This window comes from Notolabrus celidotus, chromosome 14 (assembly GCF_009762535.1).
Source record: "Notolabrus celidotus isolate fNotCel1 chromosome 14, fNotCel1.pri, whole genome shotgun sequence".
In the NCBI taxonomy this organism is placed as follows: domain Eukaryota; kingdom Metazoa; phylum Chordata; class Actinopteri; order Labriformes; family Labridae; genus Notolabrus; species Notolabrus celidotus.
Window position 1 is genome coordinate 16,644,966 of NC_048285.1, and position 26,520 is coordinate 16,671,485.

At 38.4% G+C, this 26,520-nt stretch overlaps 2 protein-coding genes across 4 annotated transcripts in view; both read right to left on the reverse strand.

Annotated features, from left to right (window-relative positions):
* The window catches only part of LOC117825242 (clathrin heavy chain 1-like), a 43,144-nt gene extending 34,797 nt beyond the window's left edge, over window positions 1-8,347 (reverse strand). For 2 of the 3 annotated variants that reach the window (XM_034700964.1, XM_034700963.1), the window contains exons 1-2: window positions 7,784-8,347; window positions 1,455-1,662 (exon numbers count right to left, since the gene is read on the reverse strand). In XM_034700964.1, coding sequence (XP_034556855.1) covers window positions 1,455-1,662; window positions 7,784-7,825 — 250 coding nt within the window. In that variant the 5' untranslated portion in view covers window positions 7,826-8,347. The remainder of the gene's footprint in view (window positions 1-1,454; window positions 1,663-7,783) is intronic. The other variant, XM_034700962.1, reaches the window with a different exon arrangement.
* Window positions 8,348-9,041: 694 nt separating this feature from the next.
* Window positions 9,042-26,520, reverse strand: part of LOC117825310 (vasodilator-stimulated phosphoprotein-like) — a 43,675-nt gene continuing 26,196 nt past the window's right edge. The window contains exons 2-14 of the mRNA XM_034701082.1: window positions 25,539-25,710; window positions 21,993-22,173; window positions 20,964-21,030; window positions 19,679-19,776; window positions 18,462-18,757; window positions 17,768-17,886; window positions 16,210-16,261; window positions 16,058-16,085; window positions 15,907-15,946; window positions 15,607-15,663; window positions 12,308-12,377; window positions 10,816-10,873; window positions 9,042-10,719 (exon numbers count right to left, since the gene is read on the reverse strand). Coding sequence (XP_034556973.1) covers window positions 10,685-10,719; window positions 10,816-10,873; window positions 12,308-12,377; window positions 15,607-15,663; window positions 15,907-15,946; window positions 16,058-16,085; window positions 16,210-16,261; window positions 17,768-17,886; window positions 18,462-18,757; window positions 19,679-19,776; window positions 20,964-21,030; window positions 21,993-22,173; window positions 25,539-25,710 — 1,273 coding nt within the window. The 3' untranslated portion in view covers window positions 9,042-10,684. The remainder of the gene's footprint in view (window positions 10,720-10,815; window positions 10,874-12,307; window positions 12,378-15,606; window positions 15,664-15,906; window positions 15,947-16,057; window positions 16,086-16,209; window positions 16,262-17,767; window positions 17,887-18,461; window positions 18,758-19,678; window positions 19,777-20,963; window positions 21,031-21,992; window positions 22,174-25,538; window positions 25,711-26,520) is intronic.

Sequence of the window (26,520 nt, forward strand, 5' to 3'; positions counted from 1 at the left end):
TTTGAATTGGTACATTTTTGAGTAATATTCATCTATTTGGTACCTGTAACCAACCATATAACTCCCTTTATCATTATTATTCCATGTGTTTGTGTCCTCTTGGATAGAACTTTTGGTGGTGTTGGGATATTCAAAAATACAATTAACCTTAGTAACTAAAGGAAAATTTGCACAAATAAAAGTAGAAATTACTCACACTTGATAAGAACTCTGGTGTTGGAATATGTTATTGTTTAAATTCTTGGTCTGTCAGTAAACTATAAGTGAGGATCTCAGTCATCCCCATAAAGAATGTTGGATTTTAAATATCACAGGCTGGCTGAAAAATGATTGTTAACTTCCTTTTCCCAAGACAGTCAATACAACATTGAGCAACTATTGATGTAATATGGCCCAAATGACACTGCTTGCTTCATTTCCCATAATGTAAATGTTAACATCTTTTTTTTTCTCTCAACCTTTCAGTCATTTTACTACTTAGACACAATTTTCGTTACAACCAACCATTTTCTAAACCACATAATACTTTGTTTCATTTCTGAAAAGTAAGGTAATTTTCTGATGATTCCAGATTTTGATTGGTCTCTGAAATGAATTAAAATTGTTGTGTACATGTTGTGACTGAAACTTTGATATGTGATCAGAAAATACTTTATTTGATGTTGTTTACAGGCAGCCAGATTAAAGTCTTTCTTTCTTTTTCACACTTACAATGTTTACCTTCAAGTATGCTTTATGTGAGCCAGCTGCTGTGAAGTTACTACCAAGTTAATCCATCAATGCTATTTTATTGCTGAATTATGTTTTAGAAAATAGTCAGCTGTAATATAAAATCTTAGTGCAGTATAAGAGACAAACACACACAAACAAACAGAGAAAAAAAGAGACAGGCCTTTGAGCTGCCTTCTTATTTTTTCCTTCCCTGTTTTTTATACGATTTTAAATTAAAGCATTCATTAAGAAAAGTCATGTGCAAACATTTCAAGACAGTGCATACAGGGTAACATTTTTACAACTCATGATATTTAAAATTCAACTCACCGTCTGCAAACATAAGAAAGCAGTAGGAAATGAAAAAAGAGCAAAAAACAAGCAAAATAGACAAAGCATTCATGACAGCATGACAGTTTAATACTATAAATACTTACATATCATGTCTTTTACATTTAAGTTTGTTACACTATACTTGAGTTGATTGACTTTTTGACAAACAGAAATGGGGTGGTCTACATATGAACATCAAATTAAAAAGCAGACTGTGACAGCTAGATAACTGACTTAAAACACAAACAAACTTTATACAAATGACCCTATGTTTTACTGCACTATTGTCAGGAGTATGACCAGCTAAACCTCTTTTTGTTCTCCTTTCCAAAGGCATTGCACACTTCGTTCTAGGCTGCAAATAAAGTTATGTGGTGACAATGCAACATATTAATTGTACCAGAGCTTACCTTTGAGGGCGATTACTTTGCTAGCAGGATTCATGATGGCGCTGTCTGCAGAGATGGGCCTGCGTATGGGATTGTTGGGGTCTGCCATATCAATAATGACAACCTGGGCCTGCTCACCCACTTTCTCCCTTATACAGATGAACTTGTCAGACTCCATGGTTAGAGTACTGAATCCAATGTTGGCTGGGTTAATTCCCAGGTTCTGGAGCTGAGATATAAAAGCATGCACTGTTTTAGTAAGAGTCCACTGCAAAGATAACAGATGTAGAGAATAATAAAGGACATTTTATTTCCAAAAGACCAACTCAACTGTTCCCTTCCAAGGGTTAGGCACAAATGTAAACAGATAAGATTGGAACTTTGCCAGATTGCTCCAAAATCAAATTTAAGACATGTGTATAACGTAAAAGAGGACACAATATACACAACACAAACAAGCATCAAATGTAGAAAAATATATATATATTAAGTGAGTGATGGTTAGATGCATAAAATCTATTCCTAAAATTGAATATCAAAAGAAGTAGGATAGGTTAAATAATTAAAGCTATAATACAATAATGTCTGAAGGTCTGAAACTATTTTGAGTGATGAAACAAAATATAGCAGAGCACCTCACATAGACCTTCATCTTCATTCAAATAGTGATTTAAGAATAAAAATATATAACAAAATACAAAAGAAAATGCAGGGGTGTCAAGGGGTCTGGGAGAATTCTCCCCTAGAAGAAAATTGTAGTTATCACAGTACAAAAATTAAGCTGTTGGGAGAATTTTGAGGTGTGCACTGGCTGCACAAGTTGCAGCTGTCAGCCCCACTTCCTTTAGAAGTTTTTTCCAAAATAAGGCAATAAACCATTATTAAATTTGTACACAGAAATGTATATTCATATAAATGTATATACATATATGTGTATACATAAATACATATAGACATATATATGCACATATACACAAATATACAGCGCGCACACATGCACACACGCACACACACACACAATTCCCATCAGCTCTTCTGACAGTTTGAGTCATGAACTGTTGATATTAGCTGCTTTTCATGTCTACTGCTGTGTTAGATTTTAAATGTTTCAAAGAAATTAACAGTTTTATTTTGTATACAAATGCACAGAAAACATGTTTTTGTTGAAGTTTGAATACAGTTACTTTGAAAAGCAGAATTTTAACCACACACTTGAAGAAATATATTCACTATCTGACTTCTTAACCAGTTTGAAAACAACTGTTAACATATCTTTTAAAATATTAACAAAAATGCAACTTGCATAATAATTTGGAATGCAGTGTTATCACAGAAGTTCACACCTGCAGATCACGTGTCTCTAAATGCATCTCCAGTGATCTCACTTGATTGAGTCTCAATTTCCTGCTTCATATGCAAATTAAATCAGAACCTGTTAGAAAATATTAAACAAAGCTAAACCGTCGGGGGGAAGAGATGCGCACAGGTTATCCAGCAGCAGAGAGCAGCCTGTCAATACGGACCAAATTAATTAAGTTATTTTAAAACTTTGTTTGATCATGCACCCAATAAAATATAAGGATTCAACTGAAAAAAAAAGAAGATTGGTGTCACATTAACGCACAGCTTCCTGTTATGAAACACTCGTCTCCTCTGTGCTGCATGATCATAAACTCTGATTATGGTTGCAAGGCGGTCTCCCGATCTGGTCATTCACACCAAGTGGTGTCGTAGGTTATTTATAAATGGAGCGATTGAACTCTGAAACAGTCACTGCAATAGGTAAGTCATTCATTGTCTCTGATGATGTGATTGTCAGTCACAACTTCAACCACGGGTATGGATATATATACTATTTACACACTGTTAAACAAGGTAACAAGCTCTAAACTCAATACATATTTTTTAACTGGACACTCCTGGTGTCCTGGCGATCTCACTCCAGACAGCTGACACTATTTGGGGGTTCCTGTATTGAAATGAGGAGGTATAGCACAGCCACTCCTCACAGCTCGAGTGGCTGCTTGTTGTAGTAGCTATCTCTTTGTTGTTCTTTTTTCAACTCTTTTTTCATTATCTGTTTAGTTATCTTTGTAATTGGAGCCTGTCATGACTTTTAATGACACTTGAATCATCCCCCTGCAGCCGTTTTCAGTGGTGGACAATGAGGGATTTAAAAGGTTGGTGAACACGCTTGAGCCAAGTTACAAAATTCCAGTCCGTTTAAAGACACTCAACTGAAAGTTTTTTTTTATTTGCTTGTTACTTGAAACACTGGATGTGCCTGCACTGTTCTTTTCACTTGAAAATACCTGTTGGTAGTAATAAATGTGACATTTGAGCATTATGTTTGTGTTCAATTACAGTAAGTGTGTTTATTCTTATCATTCCTGGCACTTAATTTTCCACACTATGACATTTTTTCAATGTCATCTTATTTTTTTGACAATACCGCAATAATACCGTACCGTGGCCTTAATACCGTGACGATATCGTACCGTGAGATTTTGATATCGTTGCATCCCTAACAGACACCATACGTAAATATTGTGAATAGTAACGTGGACATGGAAATCCACAAAAAAAAACAAGAAGCGAACATGTTACATACTAGATGGTGTAGATTTGATGAAGTATTCAGGCATGTATCAAAGTGCCATATAAAATGTAAGACCTCTCACATGAAAACTGTCAAAACACTTTAAGACCTGCAGAAACCCTGTAGTTGTCTTTATCATTTCAAGTGCAATCCATGAGACAGATTTAAGAAATGCAATGATAGCTAATGACAGCTTACATTACACACAAGTGCATAGCCTACTGAAACATTGGTTCACTCAGTGAACCCAAAAACCTAGCATGAGTCAGAATGAGGTATTACATTCTGGACTGTTATTTTCCTAATCAATTAATAAAATATTAATTGTATAGCATTATTCCTGGGCCAGTAGTAACAATGGTAGGGCTAGTGATCTTGAAAAGCAAATTTGGCTTAATGTCAACTCCTGCTAGTAGTCTTACCAATGTGGCTAGTGATAGCTATCTGATGACATCCATGACTTTTAGGCCTGGTTTATACTTCTGCGTTGACTCTAAGCAGCAGTGGCAGACGTTGACATGAGCACTACATACTAGTATGTCGTTGTGTCCGTGTCATGCAGCAATACTCAGCCAAAGCACGTGGAATCAGTGTGGTCTCTCTGATAGTCAGGTCACCTGTTCCAAGCCAAGCTAACTTTCTGTTTACTTTTTCACATTGATTCCAAACATATTATGTTAATCTACAGCTGATACATGTTGCCTAGGTACGGGGGCTACACAGACCTACGGCGCAGCCTAGACCGCCAACTTGACGCAGAAGTATAAACCTGGCTTAACATTGTTCAACATTTTTGTTGTTCTTTTTGCTATGTAATATAGTGTGAAATGCACAGAGACATTAGTAGAGAAGAGACACAGAGGTAAGAGTTGCATAATAGTCTAATAGGCTAAAATCAAGTCATGTAGCTTAACATACTAATAACTGTGTTCCAGACCAGGAAATGGTAGTGAAAAAGGCACATTTTTTCACACAATTGTTGTATCAGCCTTGGTTAATATTACCTGGGTGTAATTGACTGCTGGTGTACTGTTACTTAGCAACAGGTCATTGAATGAAAACTGCCCCCAGCTGTGTTAAGGTTGACAGTGAGGTCGAAACACGTCAGCGGCGTATGCCACGTCTATATCGTGGTATGCCACTCATATGCCAAGCCCATGTCATATGCCGGTTCTGTCGGCCTGATGTAGGGGTATCTGCCATCATTTATCGCTCCTCAGTGGCCGGCCAGTCGGTTTAGGGCCTTAAAAGAGAAAGGCCGGTTTCAGACTGTCACTAGAGGACCACTCATGCTCCACCCCCATGATGAATATTAAAATATACACCTCAGGTTCTGTTTTAAGACCCTTCTGCTGCATTTATACATTAAAAAAAATCTATCTTTATTGACATTAAGTGCAACACCATGATGTAAACAAACCAGTGGTAGATTCTTTGGTTTGAGTGTTGTGTGTTTTATAGTAAGTTTATCCAGGACTGCTGTGATGACAAAAATTATTACATAGCGATATGATCGTTATGAATGCTTCAGGAATCTTGAAGTAAAATTATATTGATGATGAAATATGTTACAGCTGATGCTCTCTATACCAACATGTCGGTCACAAGCCAGTGGCAACAGGCTGTATTCATTGTATTGTAGCGTTCCACTTATTGATGCTACAAGACGAACTGGTCCGGATTGCATGGGCCTTACTGTCACCACTTAACACAGGCTACTATGGGCCGTAGCCAACTTAGAAACAACAAACTGGTAACTTGGCTGTTTCATTCATTACCTTTTTCCATCTCTCCACTCACACACACAGACACACACACACACATCCCGCCTCTATTCTCACTAGGGCTGAACGATTAATCGAATTCAAACCGACATCGTGATGTAATAGAATGCAATTTTTAAAAGATGTCAACAGCAAAACAACAAATCAAAATTTAGCGTGGCCGAAGTTGTTTTCTTCATCCCCCACTTGCACGTGTCTCGTTCTTCAGAGAATTTTGGCAAACCCGCTGAAAGGTGCATTACGGCCACCTACTGCATGCATGTCACGTAAGGTTGCGCCTGTGTACATGAAACATTTTTTTTTTTTAAACTGCAGCCTTTGCAATTTGAAAAATTGCATTCTATTACATCACGATGTTGGTTTGAAATCGATTAATCGTTCAGCCCTAGTGAGAATAGAGGCGGAATGTGCGTGTGTGTGTGTGTGTGTGTGTGTGTGTGAGTGGAGAGATGGAAAAAGGTAATGAATGAAACAGCCAAGTTACCAGTTTGTTGTTTCTAAGTTGGCTACGGTCCATAGTAGCCTGTGTTAAGTGGTGACAGTAAGGCCCATGCAAACCGGACCAGTTCGTCTTGTAGCATCAATAAGTAGAACGCTACAATACAAAGAATACGGCCTGCTGCCGCTGGCTTGTAACCGACATGTTGGTATAGAGAGCATCAGCTGTAACATATTTCATCATCATCAATATCATTTTACTTCAAGAATCCTGAAACATTCATAACGATCATATTGCTATGTAATAATTTTTGTCATCACAGCAGTCCTGGATAAACTTACTATAAAACACACAACACTCAATGCAAAGAAACTACCACTGGTTTGTTTACATCATGGTGTTGCACTTAATGTCAATAAAGATAGATTTTTTTGTAATGTATAAATGCAGCAGAAGGGTCTTAAAACAAAACCTGAGGTGTATATTTTAATATTCATCACGGGGTCGGAGCATGAATAGTCCTCTAGTGACAGACTGAAACCGGCCTTTCTCTTTTAAGGCCCCAAACCTACTGGCCGGCCACTGAGGAGCGACAAATGATGGCAGATACCCCTACATCAGGCCGACAGACTCGGCATTATGCCGCGACATGAGCACTACATACGAGTGTCATACCGCGACATACACCGCTGCCGTGTTATGATCACGGCGTTACTGCAGAACATCACATGTGGCCATTGGGGAGTGAGCATATTTGGGCATTTTAGAAGGAATGGGGGGTTTACCATGTTCAAGTAAGACTTTACATATAGAAAGCATTACAGAGTGCCTAGTCTCTCTTTGGCTGTGGACATACCCTTCTTGTCATTCACTTTAAGTATGATGCAAAATGACAAGGGGTCAAAACAGACTACAGTTTGACAACGAATGTATATTGATGTATATCCATAAAATACATTTAAAAGACTGGATCAATTGAGAACCAATTATCACATAGGTCATGTTATTATGGCTGCATCAAATATATATATATATATATATATATATATATATATATATATATATATATATATATATATATATATATATTCAAACGATAAAATACAAAGACAGACACTTAATTTCGTTCGTAGCTATGATGCACGTTCTAAGACGTGCATCCAAGATTCCTCACGACACACGTTATGGTTATCTAGCTCGTGAAATAGTTTTAACCATGAGTGGCTAGCGTTTCCCGTCTGTGTTTAGAGGGTTGGTAGGGTTTCAATGTTGTCGTCGGACATAGTTATAATATGTTAACGATAGAACGACAAGGCAAAGTGTCAGCTCTGCAAATGGGAGCTACTAGCCTGTAATGCTTGTTGTTAGCTTTAGGCTAAACGGGGGAAGGGAGGTCATTCATTTGTTGCGGGTATTGACGCTGCACGTTAGCTTTGCTGTCAAGCTGTCTGTGAACTGTCATGTAGGGAAAACAAACGCAAATGACATTTTTTTTGAGTCTCTCAAGTTCCGGAATTCGAATACATACCTGTAGGTGCTCCTGGAAGCGAATGGGTAGAATCTGAGCCATGTCTGTTTCTTTTACCTTCTCCAGAGTCCTAAAAGTCTAGCCGTTAAGCTAGCGAGCTAGGCAGTAGCTAGCTACGACCTCCTCGCTGGCCGTGTAGGTCGAAGCCAGTCAGTGAATTAAAGAAAACGTTAAGGGTAATATAACGTGTCGTTAGTCGTTTTTCAAAGTCCGGATTCAGTGAATGTGTCTTGTACGTCCCACCTCTGCGGTTCTTCTCTGCACTGCATCGATGGTTGGCAGTGGCTACGGCTGATATTGTCCTAAATCCGCAATGGCGGCGGAAACGGCAGACAGCAGGTTCGCGAATCCGGAAGCATGTAGGAAGCTGTGGAAGGACACTAGACCTCTCCTCTCCCTTAAACAGACTGGATGTGAACACTTTTTTTCCCATTCATTCAGATGAAAAAAAACCTAATTTGAGTATGTGTAAACTACGGAGGAGGATTAGGGCCACTGAAAAAAGAAAAAAAAATTAAGGTCCAAATTTTTTTTTTAATTATTATTTGGAGAATATTCAGAATTCTGACTTTAATCTCAGAATTCTGACTTTTTTTCTCAGAATAATAATAAAAAAAATGTTTTTTGTCCTTTAATTTTTTTTTCAGTGGCCCTAATCCTCTTCTGTAGTAAACCTTGCAAGTGCATCTCAGAAAATTAGCATGAAACGAAAAAGTTGAATGTTACATAATTCAAAAGTAGTATATAATATAATATATAACACATAATTTAATATTCCAATATTAAGTTGTTTTTTTTAAAGCTGCACCATATTATAAAAATCAACTAGGAAATGCTATAAACATTTGTGTCCCTGTAATCAGTGTAGATTCCCTCTTAATAAATAAATAATAATAATTCATAGAATTTATATAGTGCTTTTCTAAGTACTCAAAGTCACTTTACATAAGGTTAAACTAAAAATAAAACATATAAATAAAACAAAACAGGGACAGAGGTGGGGCAGGTGGAGAGGTCATTTGTTGTATGCTTTTTGGAACAGCTACGTCTTGAGGTGGCTTTTGAATGATTGAAGGGAGTCAGAGTTGCGGATGTGTGGAGGAAGAGAGTTCCAGAGAGTGGGGGCAGCAATGGCAAAGGCTCTAAGTGATGACAAAATGGTTGAATTTTGTAAAACCACGCCACTGAAGTGTCCAATACTCAGTCTGCACATCTTAAAGTTTCTTGAAACTTGATTCAGTCATGAACCACACAGCTGTATTTTTCCATCTAAATAAAAAGGTCTCTGAAGTGTTTTATTAATGAAACAAATTAATTTTTCTTTTTCACAACATATCAATGCTAGGCCTTATTCTAGCCGCTCTTCTACACAGATGTATTTGCAAATCTGTGTACGTGAGTTTGTGCCACACTCATTTGCCTGAAAATGAGGAACTCACCACTTGATACGGATCTGGATATAGATAACTCAAGACAAAGCAATTCAATTCAAGACGCAGCTGAATTCAGCTATAAAGGCATCTCTAATCCAGTGTCTATAAGCAGATGTCTTTACATTTCAGTGTAAAAAGCCTAGTGTAATAGAAATAGAAACAGTAAACCCAAAAATACATTTCATTAGAAAAAAATAATTGAAAATAAAAATAATCCCCATTCACCAGTCATTTCAATTAAAAACAGAACACCATTTCTTTTTTGAAAACATTTCCCTCAAAAAAAGTGATTTTTAAATATATATATATATATATATATGTATATATATTTGTTTGTTTTGTTTACTCAAGGCAGTTGGTCATGGCCAAATTAATTGACCTCATCATGGCCATTTTTCATGCTTCGAAGTATGTAAAAAATAAGCTAGAATGGAAGAATATAACTAGATTAAGCACAGTGTAGAGTCTCTACACTTGCACACATCATTATCTCATTCTGAGTGAAAGTAAATAGTCTATCAAGGCAGTGTGGCACACAGGCACACTTCCTCTGGAGCAAGTGCAATGCATAGAAAATAACCTCTTACATCATAAAACTACAACACGCTTCTTTCACATGGTTCAGACCGTCCACCTAGTTCCCTTTGCCTGTCTTTATCTTCCTCCAACTTCCTCCAAACAGTGAAGACAGGTGTGTTTCAAATGTTCTTAGCCATGGCTTGGAGCTCAAAGTCCATTTGAGGGAGAAACTTTGCTGTAGTCAGGGAGTCAGGGCCGCCAATGAATCCTCCATTTTGTTGTCAAACATCGATCCACTACTCCACTAGAGACAATTTACAACAAGTAGATGACTTCATCTTTACTACCCAAATTAGTGTTTGAGATTAAACAATTGGTTGCAGACTGAGACTGACTGATAAACAATCTCAGCAAGCCAGCATCTTGCTGAGTAGTAGTTTGTTTAATACATTGTGCCTGAATACTGTAGAATGCGTAGAATTGTGTTTCTAATAGTAGAAGGGAGAAGACCACAAGTAGCAGGATTTCTGCAGAAACAAATATTTTAAGTGTACATGGTCACAAAATGGAGGGCAACTGTGGCTGTGTTATGTGCTATATATTGGTTGAGATGAATACAGCAAAATGGACACAATGGGATGGGAGGAATGAACAGGGGAGATATAGGATAGGTGAGATAACCACAGCAGCAAGTAATCATCAAAAGCGCTGGATGGCAACATGAGGAGGTTCCCTGGGTAACAATTTACATTAAGTGAATATGCATGATGTATACATTAGGAAGTAAGCTCACATGTGTTCATTGAATAGAGAAAGAGAAGGACTAAATGTGCAGCAGACAAAAATAATCCCTGGGCTAAATGGGAGGGTGCAGTGGTGGAGAGATTCCAGCTGGCCTTGACCATATTCATCCATCACAGCCTTCTGATATGCCTTACACTCAGCAGAACTATGTGTTTCTCTTTTGCAGCTCCTGAATAAAGACTGTGAAAGAGGAGAACAGAAACATGCATTAAGCACCTGAATTTACCTTATTCATGCTTTGGATAGTACATTTCTCAGAGTGCAAAGTAATCTCACCTCCAATAATTTCCTCCTTGACTTTCTGGAGTTCCTTTCGAACCTCCTCCAGAATCTCCTGCAGAGTTTTGATCAACAAACATACTGATCAGTGGTTTAACAAGTGTTTAGACAGGCATTTGAGCACCAAACTTACTGGGATGCATGTAAACTAGCATAGATCTCATCAAGATTTCCCCTCTTATGTCAACCTTATATATGGAGCATGACTTACATATTTAATACTGTTGAAACTGACTCTTAATTTTATGCTTTGGGAGAAATAAGTCTTTATAAAAGAAGTTATCTCTCCTTTCATCAAGTTGTCCGTCACACACATTGGAATGTGTACCTATACGAAAATGAGTTACTCTAGGCTGATTTATACTTCTACGTCTAAACGACAGCGTAGCCTACGCCGGGGGTCTGCGCAGCTCCCGTAGCTACACGTAGCTGACGTGCACCTCCTCCAAAATGTAACTACACATAGGATCGACCGCAAACCCTGTGATTGGTCGGCTCGGCAGCTTGTATTTCCCGCATTTACAGCACTTCCGGGATCCCGGACATCGGACGTGTATTTCATCTTCTCCTCTATATTCAACATGTAATCATGTCTGTGTGATAAACAGCAACAAGTATCAACTGTAGATTAACATGAAACACTCTGAAACCTAGCGGCAACCTCCGGTCTCAAACGATGAAGCCCATTCGGAAGTGTTATAAACCGCAATGCATCGAGAATCCGCTTGAGGCTGGCTGCAGAAACACCAGGGACCACATAGACATGAATGGGAAAAGGGCAATCTTTGTAGCATCAATAAACATGTTTACAGCCTGGTTCAAAAAACGGCTTGGCCCTATGAAGCTAATCTCTCTATCTGCACACACTGTACGGTGGGTGAATTTTTTTCTAACGTGACGGTTCAGAAGATTAAGATTCCGAGTTTTTGCCCAAATAAGGACATGACTGACTTGACTCCCGATCGGGAACACATAACTATTGGCTAGGAGGCTCACACTACGTCACACTCTGCCTGGTTGAGTTCCGCATTTCTAATATGGCTGCTGCCGTCGATTGGCTTCAAAACAGCGCTCAGAAACAGATGGGTGACGTCACGGATACTGCGTCCATATTTTATACAGTCTATGTCTGAAACGCTGTGGAAAAATAAACAGAGATCGTAGAGGGACTGGAAGCAGGCGACCGGCTCTCAGAGAGACCACACTGCCCTCAAGTATTTCGGCGGAGAATTGCTGCGCGACACGGACACAACGACGCACAAGTATGTGGGGCTCAAGTCCGCGTCAGCCCCAGCTGCGTAGGGGCGACGCAGAAGTATAAATCTGGTATACAGGCAATTATACAGCATTTTCCAAGAGAAATATAGTACAGCTGGGAAAAAGAGTGTTCTTTTGTCCCCTACATTCCACTTAGGGAGAAAAATATGAGTGCATGTAGTGCTACTTATTAAAGTTCAAGATATGAAGTTATGGACAGATAAAAATATACCTGTTTCATTTTCTCTAAATCTGAGTCATCACTTCCACCCACATCATTAGTGTTTCCTGAAGGCTTTGCCCTGTAAAAAAGACAAGAAACAGAAAAATACATGTAAATATTTCATGGGTTTCACAAAAGCCAAGAAGAGCCTTGGCACTGCACTGCCAGGCCAACTTTTGATATACGACACCTGGGTAGTACCAGAGTTATGAAGGAACAGTGATCCCAGAACTGAAAAACATAGACATCTGACCCTTAATAAGGATGTTAATACTTGATGAATGAATGAGGATGGTGCTCTTCAGAGAAAGCTTGAAAGAAGACAGATGGCCCAGGCTTGGACCAGCTCTTAGTTATGCTACTATAGGCTTAGACTGCCTGGGGAACTAGCCCACAGACACACTGTCGTTTCTCATTTGAAGTAGAGGATATAGTATGTCAAGGTGGAAGAGTGTGTCGACCATTTGGGAATCAAGGACCCGGAGTCTGGAGGAAGAGGGGAGAGGCACGGAATCCAAGTTGCTTGAAGTCCAGTGTAAAGCTTCTACAGTAAGTGATGGTTTGGTATACCATATTATCTGCTGGTATTGGTCCACTGTGTTTTCTGAAGTCCTGAGTCAACGCAGCCATTTACCAGAACATTTTGGAGCACTCCATGCTTCCTTCTGCCAACAAGCTTTACTGCGATGCTGATTTCATTTTACAGGACTTGGCACCTGCCCACACTAGCAAAAGCTGGTTAAATTATCATGATATTGCTGTGCATGATTGGCCAGCAAACTCGGCAGAAGTGAACTCCATTGAGAATCTATTGGGTATTGTCATGAGGAAGATGAGAGACACCAGACCCAGTATTGGAGACAAGATGAAGGCCACTATCAAAGCAACATGGGCTTACATAACACCTTAATAGTGCCACAGTCTGATCGCCTCCATGCCACACCGCATTGATGCAGTTATTCATGCAAAAAGGAACCCCAACCAAGTATTGAGTGCATATAAATAGACATACTTTCCATAAGACCAACATTTCTGTATTCAAAATCCTTTTTTCTTGTACTTACTATTTTTTTGAGATACTGAATTTGGGTTTTCACTAAGCCATTATGGTAAGCCATAATCATCACAATTAAAATAAATAAATGTTTGAAATCTTTCCCTCTGTATGTACTGAATCTATACATGACTTTCACTTTTTGAATTGAACTACTGAAATAAGTTAACTTTCAACAATATTCAATATTTTTGAGATGCACCCGTATTGTGAATTTGTGATATTTTTATATTATACAAAGTGAAGTGCTGAAAAAAGTCTAAGTGGAGTGTACACATTAACCAAGATGAGTGCATGGGCTGGGGTTTTTGAAATGTACATTGCTACTTAAAATACAGACAGCAAAATTATGAATTAAAAGATTAGTGTATTGATTTAAACTGTTTATGTATACAGTTTTTAAAAAATAGTCCAACTCATTCAACGGTAGTGGATTCTGCCTCTTGTGATCAGTGTAACATTAAACTGAACACTTCAATTCAAAGTCAAGTCACGCATATGTTATTGTTTGCATTACATTGAACATTTCTATTGACAGTCACGTTAGACAAGATGAAAAAGTCTCTTACAAGTTTAGAAATGTTAACTTTTGTCCTCATTCAGGCTCTCCTTCTTCTCTGAGCTCTGTGGTTGACAAACTTTTTAAAAATAAACAAGGCAAATGTCATAACTTTTAAGACTGCTGCTGTAATCACCACCTCTCACTGTTTAAGTTTATTTGTAGCAATCAATAACCTAAAGTGCCACCACCTCTTTTACACACCTGCTCCTCTAGGATTGCTGGACAGGATCCAATATGAAAATATCCATGTTGTTTGGCCTGAGTTAGCATGCAGACCAAAGCTAACATTTTTGCCACATCGTTTACAATAAGGTATATGGTGTCAAAAGCTAAATGTCTTTTCCACGACCAGATCACACATGTCAAGTTCATCTTGTTGTCTCTGGCGTTGCTTATTTTAGTTAAAGTTAATAACCACTGTTAAGGGGTTGTCAAGGGGTACCAATTAGAAAGGATCAAATGAGCAAAAGTATGCATACATGAAACAACTAACTCAAACTTTTGGAAAAAATCAATGCAGAAAATTTTAACAAGATATTTCAGGACGCAAGTACAAAGAATATTGTATGTGAAGATGTTGGAGAGACTGCACTGGGCAAATTGAGAACCGCAGTCATGTAAAGTTGTAAGTAGATTCTGGGAAAATTCTACAAGAGAATTCTCAAACTTTTTTGGCATTTATCTGAATGATAACTCGACCCTAAGTCCCTACAGGACAATGACCTGAATTACCTGATGACAATTTAATTCATTCAAAATGGAAGGATCTTGTAAATAAAATGTATTGCATGGAAAAAAATTACAATGAGAATAAGAAATTAGCTCCGTACATTTGAAAAATGATGGGAAAAATGGTAAAGGTACACAATGTGTAATATCTCTAAAGATAATCTGGTTGAAAGTTATAATTAATGTTATAATATGGTATTAATTGTGTTATTTTGGTTTTATGCAAAAATGAATTGTGCACATGAATTAAGCTGTATATATATATATATATATTAATGCACACAGCACAGAACTGGGTACTGTATGCAGCCACTTGAATTTGGGGTAACTGGTTGTCATTCATAAACCAATATACCAAAAAATGTATCCCCATACCTAAATATATTCAATTTCAGTAAGATACTATACATTCTGTAACATTTGAGATCAATCTAATCCACTATTGTATCTTAAGTTTTTGTTTGTGTGATTGACTGTTGGTTTTTGTTTGGACTTGTGTGTTTTATTGCTTGTATTTTTTCTCATCTCTATGCCCATGTAATGTCATGTAATTTATTAAAATCTTAATTTGAAAAAATATAAATTTTGTCAATGCGGGAAATTATGTAAAAATAGAAAGGGTGTGCAGTGAAATTCACAACAAGATAAGAACAAAGCAGCGGCACAAGCATAAAGAAGTGACTTGTAAAAATGTTAAAAATAATCATATTGCTGGTCTTCTATTTTAATATTTACTCTTTAGATGTGTTACGTTAAGCTAATACACTAACAACACTCCATTCAGTAACGTTAGTTGTGATTTGGCACTATACAAATGCAGATTGATTGATTAAATAACATGTTGCCATAAGCTGTAAAATGTGCTGCCCCAGTGCACTGCATGCAGTGAAATTGCACTAAACCTGAAGAGAAAAGAATAATAAGGAAAACTTAAGGAGTAGGTGAACAGGAAAACATGTATACCTGGAACCTTGGGACTGTGAGGGAGGCAAGTCCATGCTCTTAGTGACTGAGTTATTCCTGTTAGTGAGACACACACATCCTCTTCTTAAAATGAAAATGGACATTTACACACACAAGCACGCTAGTATTTCTATGGAACATAAGATTCATTCATGAAGAATACAAACACACATGCAACCTTCGGGAACTTCTCTTTGTATAACTTTCAAACATGGGGCACAAAACACCCCGAAGCATCAGATTAACAGTAGTGGCTGTATGGAGATGACTGAATGAAAAATGACATTTACTCCTAGTTACCTGGACATGGATGATTTCTCCCAAGGTTTTCTCAGAGTGTCTGTGAAGGACAGCATTTAAGAAATATGAATTGTTTACCTTGTAAACTGCTTAAAATTTAATGATAGAATCAGTTTAATGGCATGCTATAGAAATAATGTTCACTTCTCACCGTTTTGACCTTGAGGCTCTGCATCATCCTGTATGGAAAAGAAAAGTATGGGTGAATCTTCCTAAACATATTACTAATTTTCTTTTTGGCCATATTCAAAAACAGATTTATTGGTCTTCTTTCCGGATTACTTTTTTGATGTATTATCTTACATTTTCTTGTGTCTTCGCAGGTGGCTTCTCTCCAGTGTCTGCAGCTTTTCTCCTGATGTAAAAAGAAATCCATTTAAAGAGTCAGTCAGCAAATCCTCTGTTTGTAGATGCAAAGGGACTGATATGATACAGCACTATTTTCTTACTTTAACTTCAATTTGCTCTTAAGCACAATGCAAGCATATTTCAGCCTCAGACAGCTGAACTCAACTGATTCATACATTTATACTTTTTCACACTGTGCACAGTAGATTGTCATTTCCCTGACCTTAATTTATCAACAGTAAACATAGTGAATAAACTGTAAATTAAAAGGTGATTCACTTTAGTAAAGTTATTTTACCCTTAACAATGAAATAATAATTCAATTTACTTATCTTTGCTCTAATTTGTTATTTTGTTATTAGTTAATGATGATATAAAAAGGACTTCTTACATTACTTTTTGTATCATAGATGATAATAGACGATAGCAATAACATCCTGATTATATAAGTAATGTAAATATGTATATATATATATATATATATATATATATATACACATGTATATATATGTATAAATTAGTGTACTGAACTGCGCGCTCCTCCCACATTCATTCAGTCTAAGCTAGTCACGTTGGTTTTAACTGTGCTTCATCTGGAAATATATATTTCACCATACGACGGTCTGCTGGGTTCATATGTTCACGTGTGTGTGTGAGCTTGCGCACGCACTAGAGGGAAGCACAAGTGTCCTCTTTGGTTGCAGAGCAGAGTTGTTAGGTGGTCCTGTAGTGATGCTAGACTGGGTGATGTGGTTTTAAAGTGCATATATGCATTACTTGTGGTCATATACTGCATGCTGTGTAAGACTTCAGCCTGATACCGGACAGTGTTTTCCCTGCCGTTATCGGGGGGGCACCTGCCATGTCCCGTGCCCCCTCCTAAAATGACAAAATAAATTGGAGCAACAATAAGTTAATATTATTAATTATGATTTCATTGTTTGTTGACACTAAAATAACTATCAACTAAAGAAAAATCAAATTTAACTTTAACTAACTGTAAATTAACTTTCTATTTACCATTTATAAATTATGGGTATTATTCAGTGTTATTTTCTTTTCCAGTACTTGTAGTCTTTTTAACTAACCTCTTGCCAAACTACTCTAATACAGTGTGCTGCATAAAACTATAAATATCACTACTCAAAACTAAATATATCAGATACACTAAGTGATTTTTTTTGTTCCAGCGGCTTCAACCCCATTCACAGTGGTACATGGCTTCAACCTTGCCTTCCAAACAGGGGCTGTGCTTACCAGCCTTTATTTTACTCTGACTGCTGTTTAAAGTCCCACTTCAAAAAAAATTAAATACATTTATTAATACCAGTTGGTTTTATATAGAAACTGTCTAACAACAGCTACAAAAGATCCACTGTATAATCCAGAGAAAGGGAAGTAACAAAGAAGAAAATAGTTGTATATTCAATCAAAATCAAGTAGTCCCAATTATTTAACTATGTGTACAAAATTCATATATTCTACTTGGCACCAAACCAGTGATGTTACCCACCTTCGTGCCAAGATGGCACTCATTTCACCCATCAGCCCACCTCCACCTCCTCCAGAGGAGTTGCTGCTGCGACTGGAATCAGCTTTGTTTGTTGCAGCTGCAGGACCTCCTTCCTCCTGCTGAGGACAGCAAATAACAAAAAAGAAAAATGCCAAAAGACATGTAGGAGTTTAGAAGACATCCAGCAGACCTTATGAATTAATTATCAATAATTGACACAGTTATTAAAGCTATGCCAGCAGGAAGCACTCTAACAAATAAGACTTGTACTGGGTAAATGCTGTACTATCAAAATCTGATATTCCACAAAACTGTTATGTATTACCATAAACTGTATAAAACATGGACAAAGTGTCAATGACATCACCCATTGGTTTCTGAAAGAGGTTTTGGTGCCAAATGAAAGCAATTGCCAAAATTGAAATGCTAACTCAACTACAAACCCATGCATACATCATCTGCAAAACAGATGAGTTAAAAGAATACATCCCCAGTTTATACCAATAAAATATAAGGTATTGAGACCAAAACCGTTTGTGGAACAAGGCTGGAATTTCGCTATGAAAATGGGCATTTAACATGGAAGTTAATGGGGTTTCTTTGGCTTTTGCAGCCAGCCTCAAGTGGACACTCGAGGAACAGCAGTTATTTGCACTTAATTTTTTGGCACCGGAGGTTGCAGTTTTGTACTCACCTTGGATACTTTGCGTAGTTTAGCCCCGGCCAAAGCAGCTGCCAACCCTCCTGCACCACCAAGGCCACCGCCGCCACCGCCGCCTCCTCCTCCTCCGCCGCCGCCTCCTCCTCCTCCGCCTCCTCCTCCTCCTCCTCCTCCTGCAGTTGGCAGGGGTGGGGCTGGGGGAGGTCCTGAGGGAGGTGGTCCTGGTGGGGGTGGGATGCCAGCAGCAGGGGGAGGGCCCGGGGGTGGAGGAGGTGCTGGTGGAGGAGCAGGGCCTCCAGGGGCCAAAGGTGGAGCTGGGGGAATAGGGGCTGAAAAAATAGAGAGGAACCATCAGAACCATTCCCTGCGCAACAAAAAACGCTGTGTCGAAGACAGGGCAGGGTGATACGGGTGCACTGTTATGAAATTTAGGAAAGCAGCGCTTATAATTTAGGGAGAAAGGTTAATGGAACTATCTAGGCTAGGACTCAATCTGATCTCATCCACCATGAGCATTGCACCTTGCAGTATTTAGCTAGTTACAGCGGCAGGGAAAACTTCCTTTTAATAGGCAGAAACCTCGAGCAGAACCAGACTCATGTTGGACAGTCATCTACCTCGACCAAGTTGGGGTTGCAAAGAGCGATTGAGGAGAATAAGAGAGACAGACAGATTGAGTGAGAGAGATGATGGTCATCTGACAAGCATCTCTTTTCCTGGTTACCTGGGTGACCAGTCTACCCCATCTAGTATGTGATTGGTTGTCTAAGCAGCAGCACCTTGCTGAACAGTACAGGCTGAGGTATGGTAGCCCCCAAAGCAGCTAACTATACACCTAGCTAACACTCTGAGGGGCTGTCCCATTAAGCACACTTGATCACACTTGTTCATGTGCACAATGTCGGTGCGCAAGTGTGTCCTCTATCTCCAACAATCAGAAGTACAGTGGGCTTGATTTGCACTTTATCAGTGCTAACAGTTTGGCCGCAGCTGAGCGGTATTAGGCTCAGTCTATATGACACAATGTATCACGTTGGTGAAGAATATTCTCATTAAGTGATTTTTAAGAGCCACAAGATTGCAGCTGGATGCCACCAAGGATGTAGGAAAGATGTTTCAAAGATGCAAATGTTGTAACTCATATTATATATATTATATTCATAACAGCTTGATGGTTTAACTGTACATTTGTGAGCTCCCTTAATGCTTCTGCACTGAGCAGGTCTACATCAATTAAGCGTATTTCTGACCTGCAGCAGTTTGTCTTTCTCTATCCAGTCTTTCTCTTTCCTGACGCTCCTGCTCCTGTCGCTCCCGTTCCTGCTGTTCCACCCTCTGCTGCTCCGACCTGCAAACAATGACACAGAAAGCAAAGGGGCATGATGGATAATATATATATATATATAAAATAATAGAAATGTTGTGTGTTGTGATGTTTTCCAACAAGTCTATCTGATAAATGTATTTGAAACTGTTTTGGGAGCTTTAATCAGGATAATCAATCAATTCAGCAATCTCCATTAAGCTTTGAGAGTTAAAAGGGGAATACCTGGGCATGTTGGCCTATATTCAAGTAAGCTTAACACACTACTCATCCCTGCCATCTCCTTCAACTAATCTTGAACTCACAATTCTGTAACACATGCACCACTAAAAAGTGCACAGGTCCACAAAAATGCACACAAATGTAAAACACTCAGTGAGACTCTCTCAGATGCGTAAACAGTTCATCTGATTTGGCAGGTTGCCCAGAAATGGGGGAGGGTGCTGACTACTACTTTTATAAATCATTTATTTTTACCAATTTAAAACTTGTAATTCTAAGAATGTATAGTCACTACACACAAAGGTATAAATGTAAATGAATGATATCCAGCGTTAATCACATCTACTGTAATTTGATTTCAAAGGTTTAAAAGCTCCCCAAGCCGCACAAGAGTCATTAGCCACTGGTAGTGCTAGTAACAGCTAGTCTCTCTGGCCAAACAAAATGCCTCTGTGAAACAACTTACCTTTAGTCTAAATGAGATTACACATTTAGAGCCTTGTCTATAAAGCAAGTGTAGTGCCACTACATTGATTCTCTGTGTAGAAAAAGATAGGTTGTGAGGTAACAGCGACCTGAAAGGTGTCCTCTTGTTGTCTGTTTAAACTTTGACCCACAGGGGCTGCTGGGTTTAGCACTGCTGACTAATACCATGAAATCCCCTGCATATGTCATGCCAACAGGATAATCACAAAGCCAAGACAGCTTAACTTGCTACTGATTATTATTCAACTAGAGCCAGAGGTTGGTTGCTTTTGTTAAAACATACCTAAACCTCACAGTCTTAAAAAAAAAAAAAAAGGAACTTAAATATAAAAATAAATAAAAATACTTGGCTCCAAAGAAAATATTGATATTACCTAATTATTTTACTTCATCTGCCAGCAGACACTGAATAAACTTTGCCTTGATATGTGGGTTATCACAATGAATGTTGATGGTGTCTTTTCAGAACCAATGCATTTTCTTGAGAGTAATTCTGAAGGTACCTCCGCTGCTGTTCAAGCTCATCCGGTGTAGGTCCATTTGACACTTGGCGGGGTAGTGTTGCATAACCTGCCGAGAAACAAAATTGAGACAGATGACATCCTTTATCTTTATAAAGATGAAACTTTTATGGAGCGAAGAATAGTACATTACAATGAACCATTTTATCTGCTGGTAAACAATACATTACTTCACTTTTATACCACTATTAGAAATCTTACCAACAACAACTGTTCACAACACCCTTTCTTCCCAAATGTATTTCTAACCACTCTTGTGTTGAGTTTAAGTAATCCAAGGACTGTTCATGCCAACATAAAAGTTGATTTACACCAATCAGGGAAAGGAACTCTTCACCATTTCTAGGTTTGCAACACTGTTGCAGTGGTCTTACAGTGTATTTTCTGCTTATGTCATGGCTGAACAGAACAATATATTTAGGATTAAATTGAATGCAAATAGGCATCTGGGGCATAAAAACTTCAACAGATACTGAATTCAAACACCTAATTAACCACCTGCTCACTATACATTAACCTGTTCACCCATATCCTATTAATAGTTATGGGCTGAACAATTTTATATCATATAGCGATTTAATTAATTTTAAAATGGTTATGTTTCATCTGTCAAAATTAGTCCATTACATTCACAAGCTGCTAGTTGTCAACTATTCATTAGGTAGCATCAACTGTCAGTTTTCTTCAGGCACAATATGGTGTGGCATGACTAGAACCAAACTACTGTTATGGATCAGCAGAGGTAAAGACTAGACAGAGAGCTGCCGGCACTGAAGATTACATGCATCACAGCCAGATGTGCTTTACATTTCAATAATTTCAACAGCTTTCCTGTGGCATTTCACACTTAGTTTACTCTTTCTGGCATCTAATGATGGAACTATCACTTGGTTGTTTTCCCTATCAGTCTTTTTTATTAACTTTTATATCTGCTATCAACTAGTTGTAGCAGATATAAAAATCTATGTATCTAAAAATACTGAACTGAGAATCTAGTCTGGACCAATTTACCTGCATCTGACATGGAATTGAGCACCTCCAGGGCATGAGACATGCCATTGGCAAATAGGGCTGCATCCTCCTTACTCCCAAAGTTGAGCCCCCACACCTGCCTGGCATCCCTCCACTGATGGAAATTTGGTGTAGCCTGGTTATACTTCAGACCTTTAACAATTGGACAGTTAATGACCACCTAGGGAAGGAAAGGGACATATGATCAATAACAGTGTTTTTCCCTGCATAGTATATGAAGAGGCGACCGGTTCTGGCTCATTTAATACCACCCTTGGCCTTCGTCCATGTCTGGTGGGTGTTTTCATGAGGTAGTCTGCTGAGGCTAATGCAAGGTGAATTTGTCAGTTTTAACTGCAATTATGGCATTATGTGGTGGCAGCACTGTGTTTTATCAGTATAGTAATCAATCCAGTATAACAAAAAAAGATGCTACTAACACTGCAGCAAATTGAATACTTTCTTCTACTTTGGCAGAGAGGGTTTTGTTTATGTGCTCAAAAACAGCATTTCTGATAACTCCTGCTGAAAACTCCTGCTCTTGAACAACTAATGTTTCAGGGCCCCTCTTCCTCCAGACTGCACTACATGGACTATACTATAAACCACAAATTGCATTGCCTTACTGCTTAGCATCTTGCTAAAATGATTAACTCTAGAGGGGCATCCTGAAGCTTTCACTGCTGCTCAGAGGAGGGATCATTGAGAAGAGAGAAGAGACATTTAAGTAACCATAAGCTGGGATACAGAAGAGAAGTCTCCATGCAAGTCATTTAACTGCAAGACAAGCCCATACTCACTGACTGGACGCTGCAGTGGACTTAACTGATATACTTAACACCACCAGCATTTAACAGGAGAGACCAGAGGGAACTTAAAGATGTGGTATTATACTTTCTTAATTCAATTTACTATTACTACTACTACTACTCTCTCCGATTCTCCTTTATCCCTCTTTGAATACCCAACTCGGTCAAGGCAGATGGCTGTCTAACATGAGTCTGGTTCTGCTCGAGGTTTCTGCCTGTTAAAAGGATGTTTTTCCTTGCGAGGTGCAATGCTCAATGGTCTTTGTTAATAATTTAACAGAGTACGGTCTAGACCTGTTATGTTTGTAAAAGCGTCTTGAGATAATTTTTGTTGTGATATGGCGCTATACAAATAAAGATTGATCGATTGAATAAGGAAGGTACCACCCCAGGCTTATTTTGAGACAGGTGAGAATGAAAAAAGTGAGAATTTATGGTTAACCTATATTCTGTCTTTTTTTTTTTATATCATATACCTATACTCTCTTTAAGCTCCTGTGTCTCATTCAACACCATTCTAAACAAGTACAAAGATACATTCCTTATCCAATATCTGCTTTCCTGAGTTGTCAAATTAAATCACAACTTAAATTGTTTCACATAAACCAGCACCAAAATTGAAACAAGACTTACATTTAAAATATAGTTTGAAGTTTAATTTCCAGAGTATTAGGTATACTTGTATCAAATAAAATGTGTCATACGTTTTTCATAAATTTTATCAGACATTTTATAGTTCCGCTTCATATACTGACACTTCATCAATAGAAAACTTTTCCAGAATTGTAATATGCCTATGATAGACACAGACGCAGTGACCAGTTTAGAGAAACCAATCTCAACTATAGAAATAAGAACAGTTATACAAAGCATGCAATCTGTAAAATCCCAGGTCCAGATGGATATCCTTTGGATTTCTATAAAATAATTATCCACTAAACTCACCCATTTATTGATTTCAGTCTTTGAGGAGTCTTTAGAATCACAGTCTGTGTAGCATATCGCCCAATTTGCCTCTGAACACAGATCCAAATATTCTTGCGAAAGTACTGGCCTGATGTTTGGAGAAGACTATATATATATATATATATATATATATATATACATATATATATATATATATATATGGCAAGCCTTTCAGGAAATAATATATGGAATGAAGTCTGAATATATGGAATGAAAGTCTGAATATATGGAATGAAGTCTGAATATATATAATGAAAGTCTGAATATATGGAATGAAAGTCTGAATATATTGAATGAAGTCTGAATATATATAATGAAAGTCGATATATATGGAATGAAAGTCTGAGTATATTGAATGAAACCGATTGTCTAAAATTATTTTGTCAGTATCAAACACAGTAGTCTCCTCACAGCTCATTGTCCTTTGCCTCTGCACACAGACAGTCAGGCAGATACTTCTCATGCTTGTGTTGATCTGTGGCAGAGCTGAGAGCTTCTAAAATGTACAGGGTAAAGCCATGAAGGGACTAGGGTGCTGTTGTCATCTATTTTTCTGACAGCCGACGTGTATGGATAGCCGGCGTGTATGGATAGCCCTGTATCAAGGCAGTATGTCGACGTGATACACCAATAAAACCATTGTTTGTTCATGAGCTTAACAGCATTTTCAGTAACAACCAATCAGGTAACAGTACCAAAAAATACAGTTTCTTGTAGGGATGGGTACGATTACTCGAGTACTCGCCGTTGACCCCATTATTCAAATAGCATTTTGTTACTCGCCCACCTGGCAAGATAACGTGAAATCATACAGCGTTACATGTGTGACCATGTGCTTTTTGTTTTCACCTAACTGAATATACTAGGTAGGAAAATAATTAACGGGATATAAACGTTTGACTTCTCCGGCCATGGCTTCAGTTTTAGAACACATCGAGCCAGATTTCAGCAAAAACAACTGTTTTACGGCAGCTACGGCAACTCTCTAGGAACACGTTATTCAACCGAAAGCGAAAGCACAACAAACAGAGAACCGTCTGCGACACCTGCAGCATGTCAGTTAAAAAAAGTAATGTCTGGAAGTACTTCGAAAAAACAATGAAGTTAATGAGCAGTGCAAGATATGTGGCGTTAAATTTACATACAATAGAAATACTAGTTTGATTCTTAACCACATGCACTTAAAGCACAAGGAGAAAACAGCGGAGACGGATAACAGGCAGTCTCGCATCACGTCTTTTGCTCGCCCTGTTAGCACACGTCGTTGTGATGAAACCAGAGCGGAGAAGATTAGCCTGATAATAACCAAAATGGTAACTGGAGATATGCTCACATAAAGTTTTGTGGAAGGAGAAGGCTTCAAAGAGCTGATCGCGTTAGTCGAGCCGGAGTACAAGCTGCCATCACAGAGAACAACCACTACGAGAGTGGAAAAGATGTCTGAAGAAAAGGCAGCAGAACTTACTACAACTCTGGTCTGGTAGCTCCGTGTCCGACAGACTTTTATTTATTTACTTTTGTTTATGGTTAAAAAAAATAAATAATTGCAAGTACTCGAGTAATCGTTCATTAGGAAATTTGAGTAATCGATTACAAGGATTCCTGTAAATCCCCATCCCTAGTTTCTTGGTATCCATCCCTACAGTTTCATACTGCTTGATACCAGAAACCAAAGCCTGCACTGCCATACCAAGTATACACTCTGTCCTGCGTTTTTCAACAATACAGTCTTGCAGTAGGAAGTTTTCAAGCCAAGAACTTGCAGCTGTACCTGCTGGTCCGTCTGCATCTTGCGTCCCACTATCCTAAAGGCATTGGTGGAGGGGTTGTGGTAGATCTGAACTCTGCTGAAGGCCTGGGCCCCGGCACCTGCTGGCAGCCACTTCTTATTACCATCATCGTAGATCATTACAGTTGCACGAGCCTGGCAAATACTTGACTCGCTAGAAGAAAAAAAGACATAATTTTGGGATTAGTTGGGATTAGACAGTATAGAGGTCATGAAATCATGTAACATCAAGAAAAAAATCTGAAATACACCTACAACATTAAATGTATATTAAGTTATGGAAAAAAGCACACTGAGATGATACATGATACAATCTTTAGGGTAGTTACTACAAACAGATCCAGCAGATGCTGATACTTCTCATCTATGAAGCCCTGTGACAGCGATGACCCATCTGACTGAACAAGGATGTTGGTTGAGTTATAAAACCGAACTCAACCATTATCGTTATGATACTTGTGCTGAGCAGCCAAAAAGTTTGTTGCCTCTGTGTTGTCTTTCGTAAGAAAAGGACCGTGTCTTTTGAACACAACATGAAGAATGAGCATACTTGCCCTGCATCCCAAAGCTCTGAAATGTTATAACTTTAATCCAGACTTGCCCCGCATCCCAAAGCCTCAGTAAAACCAGAAGTAGCTTTGGGTCTGCTATGTCTCAAAGCATCCTGTGATTTTAATGCTGATCAGAGGAAAGAGGATTGGGTAAAAAGTTTGTATATGTGGCGTGCCGTTGCCCTAGCAGTCTACGCGTGCCACATGTATCGAGGCTTTAGTTCTTGTCGCAGGTTGGACTCCTGGTCTCAAACATTTGCTGCATGTCTTTCCCCACTCTCTACTTCCCACATTTCTCTTCAGCTCTCTTCAGCTGTCCTATCTGTTAAAGGCGAACATAATTAAAAATATATAACTTAAAAACATCAGTGAACATCTATCACTGAAGTATGGTGACTGGGAAGTGTAATGCA